General features: G+C 38.9%; 1 protein-coding gene across 1 annotated transcript in view; it reads left to right on the top strand.

The window, feature by feature from the left end:
- Positions 1-4,673: 4,673 nt before the first annotated feature.
- EPYC (epiphycan) overlaps positions 4,674-12,859 on the top strand; it is a 31,112-nt gene continuing 22,926 nt past the window's right edge. Inside the window, exon 1 of the mRNA XM_019480801.2 lies at positions 4,674-4,870. Within this exon, the coding sequence (XP_019336346.2) occupies positions 4,703-4,870 (168 nt within the window). The 5' untranslated portion in view covers positions 4,674-4,702. The remainder of the gene's footprint in view (positions 4,871-12,859) is intronic.

Here is a 12,859-nt window from a genome sequence, read left to right as displayed (position 1 = left end):
TCATCCACGAATTTCTCAGCCACAGAAAGCCTGGACGACTCTGTGGTTCTGCACCCAGATGGAGGGAGCAAAAGGAATGCATGAGTGTGACACCCTGCCTAGCACCTGCCAAAGCATACTGGAAGGGCTACACTGTCTGAGTTTCTCTTTATGGGCATCTGCCTAGCCTTGCTCTGGCTAAGGAGCTGAGTAAGCTTTGAGTTCTATTGTCTACAAATTGACCTAAAAAGTGAACTGTGGGGATACTGAAAATAATCCCAAAGAGAAGTTATAGGGATGGATGTTGCCCAACCAGGATGATTACCTGGGATTGCAGTTGGCAGTGGTAGAGCTCTAGGCTCAGGCTCAACTGCCACCATTTGAGTGTTTCTTTTGGAATTACATTGTCAGTTCCATGACTGAGGGACTAAGCCTAGGACTGTTTTGTGTAAAAAACTGAATTAAGAGAAATACACAAATGTTAAATTAAGTATATGAGTGATTTGGGATAGCAGAAGTCATGTTCGGTGATGCCCTGCACAGACAATCTTGCCCCATTATACGAGCCACCAGTCTACAGACAATGGTTGCCCCAACTCGTGTCATTACGCACCACCTGGAGTATCCAGTTGGTGTGTGGATGGGGTGGAGGAGCTCCATGAAACATGCTTAAGAAGAGCCTCCCTGAGGAAAAAATACCATCTATTATTGGAGCCTCCCTCCCTAGTGTTCTGTTCACATCAAGTCACGGCGAGTGAGTAAAGAGGGATTTCCATTAAGGGAAAAGCTTCCAGTACCCAGTAAGGAGCAGACAAGGGGAACTAAGGTTGGGACAGGTGATCTCAATGATCACACCACTCTCCTCACTGCCCTAACTGGGTACAGGGGGCATGGGGAAACCTGCAAGTTTGAAGGAGTTGCCATGCAGCCCATGTTTGCTGCGAATTCAGTAGATCTCTAGTCATCAGTCACATATGTCATTCTTAGCAGAACATTCACTACATGGTTGCCTAAATACGTATCCACTTGAAACATACATGGATAGAATTTACTTTTCCAAAATGGAATATGACTACTAACTTACAGTATCTGTGGACATTATTTCAATGAAGGGCTGGAGGGAAAAGTGATAGGCGCTAAGGAAACTGAGAAAGACATGTAAGATTTTCAGTATTATAGATGTAATTACCAGAGCAAGTAGAACAGAATAGGAAATATATTAGAGATAAAACAGAGAAGGGATATATTGACATATCTCATGTCAGACAAAATATTGAGAAGTCTATTTTTGATATGAAGAAATAAGATGTGGGAAATTGTCTGGTCCTGTCCTGTCCTGTCCTGTCCTGTCCTGGATAATTTTCTGTGACAATATATAGATAGCAATGTATATCATTTAAACAAGATGTGCTCTCCAATGACTGGGGAAAAATTTCTGAAAAGAGTAGCTTTCCCTGTATGCTCAGTGAAATGTCAAAATTAAATATTAAGATGTACATCTTAATACACAGGAGACTATACCTGTCGTAGTCTTAGATTCAATAAGCACTGTCAGGTATGATGACTCAGAAGGGAAATATTACTTACAAGAAGCAACATTGGCCTCAATGCTATTGGTCAGGGCCAATGTTATCTAGTTTGATAAGGATTTGCACTTATATGAGGGAAATAGCCTTCTTCGATTCAATGCTTGCTTACAGAAGCCTGGCTTAGGATAAAGACATAGTTAAATGTTTTAAATTGCAAAGGCAAAATACATGATCATGGCAGGTTATTGATAGCTTTCCATTTAATCATTATAAATCCAGAGTAACTCAACTTATTTCCATTGAATTATTGCAAATTGGTATAACTGATCAGGATTCAGACAAAGTTAAAAAGAGCACATATAATTTATTAAAAAATATGAAGATCTTGATGCATGGCATATGTTCCTTGTTACAGTTTGACTAGGCTTCCTTTTACTGTCATGTTTATCTTAACTTTAGATAGCTTTTACTTTATGTCTATATTTGAATATTTTTATTATAAATAAAATCAATTTTAAATATCTAAACTTCTTATTTCAAGTTTCTAACTCCATATTTTTGTGTGTATTCAAGTATATCCTTGAGTAGCGGTAATACATATAGTGTAAATATATTGCATGGTCTTATTTTGTAGAATTTATAATGGATAGACCCCAAAAGTAAAACTGTTCCTCTTTGTTCCTGATATTTATGAGGAATACTGATAAGCACAGTAACATCCAATAGCAGATTTTATTTTTTTTTGTAACAAACTCGAACTTCTGAAAAATTACATTTGTTTATAGTATTTCTTTTCTTGGACTTTCCTTAGATCTATTTCAGCATAACTACTATCAAGGTGTTTAAAGACCAAGAAACTTCTCAGGATGAGGTCTCTACTTGAATGATATCACCCTCCCACAGCCCCCAAATCCCACTGCCATTGGTCAGGGTCAAATACCTCTGGTTCTGCATTCTGAGCAACTCTGTGCCATTTGAAAAAGTAGAAGCCAAAGGTAAGTTTTAGTGCTTCTTTTCTTTGATTGAAAAATTGGGTTCTTAAAGTTGGAAAGATTTTTTTTATGATATTTGTTTAACCTGTACTTTAAAATACTATGTAGATTAGTGATACTATTTACTTTATTTTCCATGGATATTTCTTAGTTCCTTCCTGTGAGAGAGGAGTACATAACCTTCACCAAAATATTTCATTTTTTACAGCTACAGTAGATGCCAATATAATTACAGTGTGTTCCAATATATTACATCATAAATGTACAGAGGCACACAAAGTAGACATAGAGTGCTATAAGCATAGTTGGAAGGTTATTTTTTTTCCACAGATATCATAATATTACTACTTAACTTACATTTAGTTGCCAATATTGCCTTTGTACATAAGATAAAGTATGTTAAAATATTTTCTATTTAGGAAAATAAATATTTTGAAAGTGTACTAAGCAAACTAAGTGTAAACAATTTTAAAAGGTTAATTACATAGCATATTTAAAAATAGGAGGTGCTCAGACAAGTTTTCACAGGATAAAAAGAAATGTTTGTCTGATATAGCTCTTCTAAATTTAGAGTTAGTATACAACATAACTTATTGTTAGACGATTTGGGAAAAATTCCAGAAATGTGCCAATTACAAATTGAGGCCAATAGCAACCCTGGCAGATGTAGGGAACAGGAGAGAGACAGACAGTCAGGCAGACAGAGAGCAAGCAAGAGAGAGTGCAAAAACAAGCTAATATAGTTACTCTATCACTTTTACATAGTGCAGTAGATTGGAGAGATCTAGGAAAGACTTCTCATATGAAAAGCAGGATCTTTAATAATCTTGGAAGCCTGCACCAAGAAGCTGCTATACAAGCAAGCCTTGCCCAACAACAAGCAAATCGGACACTAGGTTCTCCCAGCAGCTGCTAAAAAAGTTACTTTGAAAAAAGCAGCGGAGGGAAAAAGAGTGCCTTGTGCTGTTCACCATCCCCAGTGGAATTTCATATCCTCATGCCTAAAGCAGCTTCATAAAGACCTTCTTTCAAGTCACTGAAATTCAGTTTGTTGCTCAGTGTATGAAACTTTGAAAGAAAACCATGTAATGCTTTTTTTTTTATTTCATACACTGTGAAAACTACAAGCTTATAAAGAAAATAATACAACATGTACAGTCTTCAATGTACTATTGTTACAAATCAAGATATGGTTTATTAGACCTGTTCACTATTACTGTCATGGCTTCTGTTGGATCAAGGTGAGGTTTAGGTAAAAATGTATGAAAAAAGAATGCCGAGTAGGACTACATGTACAGATATTTTAGATGACACTGAGCCAAGCACATAAGAGTGAGAGAGAATGAATGCTAGTATTCTAGCTGAGTATGCCTTCTACAGAATTTTAGTAAGTCAGGGAACATTTAAATATGTGAAGTTGGATGCACAAGTGAATATGCCATACTAGCACTTCTCATTAGAGATGGCTAGAGAAAGAGTGACTGGAGGACAAGGAAGAAAAAAAAGGAAAGGAAAGGAGAATGCTGTCACTTTTGGATTGTGGTAAGAACACAAATTTCTTCCTTCATTCCAACTACGCCCCATACATAGTCTAAGATACTGGTAAACAGTGAAGTACTTGGAATAAGCTACTTCAAGAATAGTGTCAAGAAAAAATGGTTCTACTTCTTGTTGGATTTAGTTAGGTTGACTGGTGCTATGGACAAAAGGATGGTATTCTGTTACTGAACATCTTAGGATGCCAACCATTTTTCCTGTTGTGCGCATGTGCATGTGTGTGTGTGTGTGTGTGTGTGTGTGTGTGTGTGTGTGTGTACACACTACACACTCACAAAGTAGTATGTGGCTTTTGGTTAACTTCTCAGCTGTTTATGGAGGAAGTTGAACTGAAATGGAGGAAGTTGAAAGGGAATCAAAACCCACTCCTCTTTCAGATAATCAGCATAGCTTTAATGAAGTTTGCAGGATATATGAGCAATAATTCTGACTGAACAGAAACTGAATGGTGTTTTAGAGTTTAATCACTGACCTATAAATACACTTTACAGGAATGCCACTGGAATATTAAGAAGTTCTTCAGCCTTCAGCTTCTTTCTTGTTATTTTATTTGCTATTCATGCTTGAATGAATTTTCACAGGTGATTTACAATCCTATTTATACAAACATTTTTGGTTTTTTTCTCCTTTAGAAAGGAAGGAAGAATGAAGACCCTTGCAAATATTTTTCTGGGATTTTTCATCTTTGAGGGCATTGTGGCTGCTCCTACCATTGATACACTAACTTATGACTCCGATTTATATGGCATAATACTTGGAGAGTCAGATAATCTATTTGACCACATTGAAAATGAACAATCTGCTCAGGCAGAGGTAATCTGAACTTCATTTATTCTACTTTTCCATATTGCAGAGTATATATAGGTTTCTTCTTCCCCTTTAAGTATTCATAAGTAAGATAGGTCTGGTTTTATTGGTTGGCATGGCATACAATTGAGTCAAAGGTTTTCTATGGAACTTAATATAGCATACTTAATTCATGTTTATGCCTCATCTTCATATGTGGTCCAAGGTCTGTCTCTGATTGCAGTCAATATCTGTCATGATTTTCCCAGGTCTTATAATTTGGCTGCAGTACATTCTGTTGGCTCTCGTAGTGGTATCAGTGTCTTAGTAAGATACCGAGAAGAAGAAAATTGGGATAAAACAAAACACACATGGCTTCCCATAAAGCAAGGCAGAAAAACTGCTGTGGTTGTGTATCTATTTTATCCATTGGTATATGATAAATATTTCAGTTCTAGTAGTGAAAAAGAGGTGAAGGTGGGAAGGAAAGGTAAGTGTAATAAGAGAAAAAAAGAACAGAAGAAAGATCATAAAGTAGACAAACAATGGAAAAAAAAGACTAAACTAGTTATAGTCTGATTGTAGTGTAAGGGCTTAGATGAAACCCCAGTGAGGTAGGATTGACTCATTAGAATGTTTAGAATGAAGGATCATTAATAAATATTAGATTTACAGAATACAAACCTCAAATATGATTTGGGGGCTTTGTTACTTAAAAATTCACAATTCATAACATTTATTTCTTCAGTGCTACATGATTTAGAGAGTGACAGAAGCTGTAACTAGCATTTGGTACCAATATCATAAATATTGGCCTGCAACCAGAGAGCTAAAGAATGAATAGGGCAATTGTAAATAAAACATAAGCCAGATCTTCAGAGAAGGAAAGTAAATGCATCTTCACTGAAGTACGTGCTGAACCCCATCTGCAAATCTGCCCTAACATCATGAACACTTTCATAACTATGCTAATGTATTAAGAGGAAATATGCTGTTCCTTTAAAAATAAGGTGAGAGATTTCTGCTAGCTAACCCAGAAACCCAGCAGACCATAAAAATGCTTGAGCAGGGTTTGCAAACTTTCAAAAATATAAAGTCCACAAGGAGCTGACATGCCTAGGTGAAATGTATGATTAAGCTACAAATTACCAGCTTTCTTTCCATAGAGGCAGTACAATGGTGGAAAGATCAGAATGTAAAAAGCTAGATTGGTTGCTTTTTGCTTCTGTACACCTCCTCCATGTACAGTTCCTGTTTACAGATTCATGCCTCGGGTGTCTCATTCCAGATGAAAGCATGCCTGCTGTCTTTATTTTATGCTGAGTAATATAAATTATGAGGTATGTCTTGCTTAGCCTGAACATGGAACCTACACCAAGACTATTGGGTTGGTTCATCAAATCTGAGATGGACAGTTTTCAGCATCTCGTCTTGCCTTCATGATGCTCCAGTTAAACTGTATCTGTCTTATGTACACGGTGATTAGTAAAGGTAAACCTCATGCACTTTGTTCTCTCTGGGATACACCCAAGTAGGCTCCCACCTAACTGGGGGTGGGCCTTTTAAATCAAACTTTCACAATGAAAGACACAAATCTGATGAGTTCCTTCCAAAAATCTGGAAGGAAATACAGGGTTCCCTGTGCAGTCTTTGTTCCCAGTAACTGGAGAGAATAGCCCCTTCAGCTCAGTCTCCTCACATACTTCCATAAGAAAATAAAAAAGGGGAGGGGTGAATGATAACTCTATTAATTCCTCCTGTCAGTCTCACCCCCAGGGTATACTGTCTCCTCTTACTGAGATCATTCAGTCTTATTTTAAAGTCCTCAAGGGTGCCTGTAGACATGTCAAGAGGCTGCTCTGATGTGCGTAATTAAAGTGCGTCAGAGCAGGCTTGATTAATCAAGTCTCCTGGAGCATGCTAATTAGCTTCAGCCTCTTGGACCAGGGAGTTAGCATGCTCCAGCTAATTAGCATGCACCAGCCAGCTTCTGTATCTTGTGTGGGGGGCGCTTTGGTGGGGGGGGCTCTTTAACTAAAGCTTATTCGATGAGCTTTGCTTAAAGCGCTCCCACTGCCATTTTGAAGCATGAGGATGCTGATACATGAGACACTGGTGCTTTCATCTGAGCAGTCCTCAGAGCTGCTCTAATTAAAGCACCTCCTCCCCGTCCCCCCCACAGAGTACTTGTAAAAATGCCCCAAGTTACTAGTCATCAACCATAGCAGCTGAAAGGGAGGTTTTGTAGATTAACAGATCTCCATGTGAGAATTTTTTCCAGAAATCTACCCAGAAATTTCTTTTGCTTCCTTCTAACCTGCATCATCTTGAGAAGCCCTCATCAGTGAAAGGTGTTTGTGTTTTGTACCTTTAATAAATCAAACCACTTTTATGCAGGTGTCTACGTTTCTTCACTTCAGTGGGTGCATCTACACATACAATTAATGCAGAGCAATAAATTCTGGTATGGCAGAGTTTTTTGCTCCTGGGTGTGATGTTTGAATGTGTGCCTGGGACTGCAGCATGTTGGAGCAGCCCCAGCTAGCAGAGGGCCCTAGGGAGATGTCTGCCAGCCTGGGGCTACTCCTGCCCAGCTCAACGTGCTGTGGAGGGGCTGGCAGGGATATGAGAGTGCTCCATTGTGGGGCTAGCTGGCAAGCAGCCCCCACACTGAAGTACCCTTGTGCCCCAGCCAGCTGGGCACTGGTCTACATATGTACTGCTGCAGCATCTACACATGCATTGCTGCACATGGGTCAGCAGGTCACGATTTACAATTACCAACCCACTGTGGCGTTTATTAGTTTCCTGAGGTCTAATAAGGCCACATATGTAGATGCCAAGACTTTTACTGCAGAGCTAATTAGGTGACTGCATTAAACATCCCATGCAGGCATGCCGAGTTTAAACTGCAAGACCATTACTTAATTCTTAATCTCTATAAACAAAATGCATTTTCTCCTTCTATCGCTCTTTTTGGCTATCTGATACGAAATAGGATCCAATTGTATATGATGTTCTGAGCAATATAAATAGTTTTCATTAGAGTAAGAAACCCTTTGATAAACTGGATCCTAGAGGGCACAGTCAAATTAGGTGGGTTTTTTTAATTGTATCCAATAGTCCTATAATTGTTATTTATATGCATAAGAACAGACTTACATTAGACCTTTGCAGACTAGAAAAGGAAAGGTATTTAGAGTGCATGAGAGAAACATCAGTTCCATTAAAAAAAGAAGAGAAAAAAAAAAAGTGGCAGAAAAAGAATAGCTGATATGGCTCTTTTATGTAAACACATTTAATGTGGAGTCTATGTTGTCTATTAGATGAGTACCCTCTCAAACGTTGTTATTTTTCAAGACATACTAACAATCTATAACCAAATTAAATGAGTCTGAGCACAGATTAAGAGCTGCAAGCTTTGTCTAGGCTTCCCAGTGGAAAGCGCATGGACAGAAGTTTTTGCAACAGCATAAACTCAGAAGCATGAGCCTGCTCCAAGAACTGAGTATTGGAGAAGCTAAGGGACTACCTTATTTTTCTGTCTTTGGGGTTTTGTGGTATAGTTGATTATGGTATGAGTCAGCTCAGCAAGAGGAATCTGTTCATGAAAGGTTCATGAAAAAGAAATAATTTGAGAGGTGCGAGAGAAAAGTGGTAAAAAAAGTTGGGGGAGAAGTCATGGGCCCCTTGAAAAATGGTGCTTTTCGCCAGCTTGCTTAGTCTGAAGTGTGAAAGCTGCCTAATGGTGACAAAGAACACCTTAAAGAATATTGCCATTTTTTCCCTTCCAATTACAAAACAGTATTCTTCTAAGCTTAAGGAATTTAAACTTAAATTTTTAACTTGGGGGTCCGTGTCTTATGTTCTAGAGATAATTTTTTCCATGTGGAATCTTTCTTTTCTGGTACAAATGAAACTATTGTGGTGTTTTTATGCAATTAACAGTGTCTTCATGGACTATTTTTTCTGACCTACTGGTTTGTTAACCAACTTATGAAGATGTCCCTGATGGAAGCTAGTAGAAGCTAACATGATTGTGTTAATGCAACTTTAAGGTTCACAGAGGTAGAATACTGCAAAGATACACTGGGATATAACCAGGATACTCTGAATAAGTGTTCGATGGCCCCTTTGACTGTATGTGGCATCAGCAGGCAGAGTCCATTTCTTGAAGTGCATTCATCCCATATCACTGGTTTATGTGAAACACATTATATATTGAAAAATATTGGAAGGAGAGGGTAGCTGAACTTTGTGCTATTCCAGCAGAAAGGTACTGAATTGCAAATTAGCTCCATGCAGCTGCATGCATTAGGTAAGGTCAAATTTTGGCTATGAAAATCAAAACTAGCCTCCAAGCTCAAAGGTGATTGAAATAAGGAGGCCCTACTAAGGGTTTGCAACCAAAGGGAGTTTATTGTTAAAAGAATCTTAAATAAAGAAAAGTGTATCTTGAGTAAAAAAAATTATGTGGCATTTGTAAACAGATCAGTGCCAACCACAGACAACAGGAAAAAGAATGTGAAAGAAAATAAACCAAAGAACAAGGAAGAAATACAGAGGTCCTGAAGGAGAAAAAGACTAGGAGGGAGTGTGGCTGAAAGGCAGCGGTCAATTTTTTTTTTTCGCTATTTTTCCCCTGACTTAGATAATCACAGTAGTACAAATACGAATTGCAGCATCAGAGCTTTTCCTTAGAGGAGCTTTTATAATTATCTTTAATGAATATTTATATCATGGTAGAGTCCAAATGTTCCAATCAAGACTGGGACTTCATTATACTAGCTACCATACACTAGACACTGTATACAAAGACACTATTCCTTCCCCAGTGGGAGTATATCAAAAGGCCAGATAGTCAAAGGAACTACTGATCTCAGTACACTACTCACCGAGGTAAATAAGTGGCTCAGAAAACTTTCCCACAAAAGGTCTCTTTGAAGTGAAAACTTAGTTGGGATGTTCTGAGGAAAACCTTCAAGAACTAGAGACAGATTTTTGCTTGCTTCAGCTAGCAAAGTTAAAGAAAATATAGCCCATGACTATTGAGTACATTTAACCCCTCTTCTCTAAATTAAACCAAACTATAGAAGACAGGCAAAATTAAAAGGTATGGAAATAAAGGAAAAAAAAAATATATATATATATTAGTTGAGATATGCAATGAGGTGGGGAATTAGAGGAGGAGAAATATGAGAAAACTATCCTAGGTGACAGGAGCTTAGTAACCAATAATAAGTTAATGAGACTAGGTAAGGAAGTAGGCCAGGGCTATATTAAGTAACCAATAATAAGTTAATGAGACTAGGTAAGGAAGTAGGCCAGGGCTATATTAAGAGGAAGAACAGAGCTGGGGACCAAGGAACAACAAAATAGTCAAAAAAAGGAAGCAGATGCCTGATAATGAACCATATATTCATTTATCTTGCAGGCATTAGTTTAAATTTAAATCTAACTGGTATGAGCATAACATTGTTATTCAAAAGCCTGAACAAAATTAATTGACCGTCTGATTGCAATTCAGGGTTTACAGGCATGAACAGTAAGCCACCCCTGCGGTTAGTGCACTATTTACCAAACTTATTTGATAAGGCAGAGACTGAACAGAAGATTCCTGGATATTAAACAGTAGTCATGGAATACGAGTCAAATGACAACTTGTCTTGGAGCAAGTCTGTATTGAAAGTAATTTGAATTTAGTTTTTACTGGGGCCATCTACATGTGCACTTTACTGCTGAGTTGACGAATTAGTTCTGCAGTAAACAATCACCATTTACGTGTGAGGTGTTATTAGGCCAGAGTAAACTAATTAACTCTGCCATATGATAGTACTGCCCAACATGAGTACTATCCTACGGCAGAGCTATTTAGTGTGTCACAATGCACGGGTAGTGACTGGGGCTAACTGAGGCCCTGGTCACAGTGCGGTTAACAGACAGGCAATGCGACTAGCAGGCAGGCAGCACCCTTGTGTCCTGAGCACCCGGTCACAGCACAGCTAGCAGGCAGGCAGCACCTTTGTGCCCTAGTGAGCTCCTCTGCAGCACACTGAACTGTGGAGGAGCAACTCTGGCCTGGCAAATGAAAGCCTTCTCTTCTTTTAATCAATAAGCCAAAAGTTGGGATATTTACCCAGGATCTGGTACAGCTATGTCCTAGATGCAACTCAGCCTAAGGAGGTTTGAACCTACATCCACCTGTCAGGAAAGGTTTGAGCCTATATACACCTCTCAGGAAAGGGTCTTAAACACCTGGCTATGGGACAGACAGGGCTCTTTTGGATGAAGTTGGGCTACTGGGTATGGGCTTAGAAGGAGAGCTGTTTAAGGGGAGTGTGACTCTGGTCTAGTGAGGAGGGAACTTCCCTTGGAGAGTTAAGGCTTTGAGTTTCAGATGATTATTTTTATGCATTTTATTCAAAGCATATTTGATGCAAAATTTTGGATAACGTACATAAACAATGTTGGGAACAGAGGCCAAAACTCTGCTCTTCTCTCGCAAAGAAATGCCCTTCTCACTAGTTAGAAGAAGTGGTATCAGAGAATTAATCAAGCTTTCCTTTGTTGATACCCTTCAAGTTACTATATTTGGGTCCCAAATGATAGGCCTATGCATATTAAAATTCCTTTGGCAGGACAGAAGGTAGCCATTACCTTTGAGTTTCTAGACACAATCTTGGGGTGTAGACAATGTGTCTAGCATCACCTTTTGAGAGCTGAGTCCCTACTGTCTAATTGTCTATACACTTGAGCACTCTGTTGCAATTCCGTTCTTCAGGGACGTGTGATATTTGAAGCACAAGGAAGGCAAGATTCTTCAGGTAAATGTGAAATCTTTTATTAGACCAATGAAATAGTTGGAATAAGGTTCTTTGCAAGCTTTCGGGCACAAACACCTTTCTTCAGGCACTGGGAGATTCTGCTGCTCTTATGTGTTCTCCAAGGTAGGAAAGAAGCTAAAGTAAACATGAAGTGTGTGAAAAGGCAAATGCGTGGAAGTTTGGAAGACAATGGAATGGGTAGAGATAGGAGGAGTGATGGGGAGGGGAGGGAAGTGTGTGAAGGAATGCAAGCAGCCAGCTTGAGGCAGGTTACTTGGAGTGTCAGATGTCAGGCAGGTTGTCATGTGTCATAAATCCAATATCTATATTAAAGTCCATGATTTTTTGTATCCAGTAGATTTCTGAAGTGAAACTGGTAGGCTCATCTATGAAAAGTGTTTTGTCAATTCTCTTTGAGAATTAGAACTGAGAGATCAGAGAGGGAGTGATTGTCTTGTGAGAAGCCCCCACAGGTAATTGTATGTTTTTGTCTTTGATGGATTTTTGGTATGCATTCATTCTAGCGTGCAGTTGTTGTTTGGTTTCTCCTACATATTTCCCATCAGGGCATTTGGTGCACTGGATGAGATATATTAAATTTCTGGAGGTTCAGGCGTAAGATCCAGAGATGGTGATGGTTCTGTTTTGGGGACAAAGTTACTGTGGGAGTGGTGGAGATGTTTTGGCAGGTTTTACATTTCTTGCCCCGGCATGGTCTGGGTCCATTGAGAGTGGTTTGGGTCGTAGGAAGTTTGCTTCTGATGATGAGGTTAGTGAGGCTCAGTGCTTGTCTAAAGGCTAGGATGGGTAGTTCTGGAAAGATTTCTTTAAGAACTGGGTTGCCTTCTAGTATGGGTTGTAATTGTGTAAGGATTTTCTGACTAGGTTCCAGGGAAGGATGGTATGTCATAACTAATGCTGTGCAATTCATGAGGATTTTTTTTTTTTTTTTGTACTGCTGCAATTCTTCATGTGGTATCTGGGTTGCTCTTTCAAAAGTGTGATTTATCTCTCTGGAGGAGTGCCCTTGTTTGATGAAAGCCCTTTCAAGATTTGCAAGGTGATGATTGTGGGTATTCTCCTCAGTGCAAATTCAGTGGTATCAGAGAACTTGGCTGTAAATTACAGGTTTTTTTATGTGTCTAGGATGATTGCTGGTTCTCTGTAGACATATGTATGTTGGTCCATGGGT

Source organism: Alligator mississippiensis, chromosome 4, assembly GCF_030867095.1.
Source record: "Alligator mississippiensis isolate rAllMis1 chromosome 4, rAllMis1, whole genome shotgun sequence".
Classification (NCBI taxonomy): Eukaryota; Metazoa; Chordata; order Crocodylia; family Alligatoridae; genus Alligator; species Alligator mississippiensis.
The sequence above is the reverse complement of the archived record's forward strand: the minus strand, read 5'-3'. Positions and strand labels throughout refer to the sequence as shown.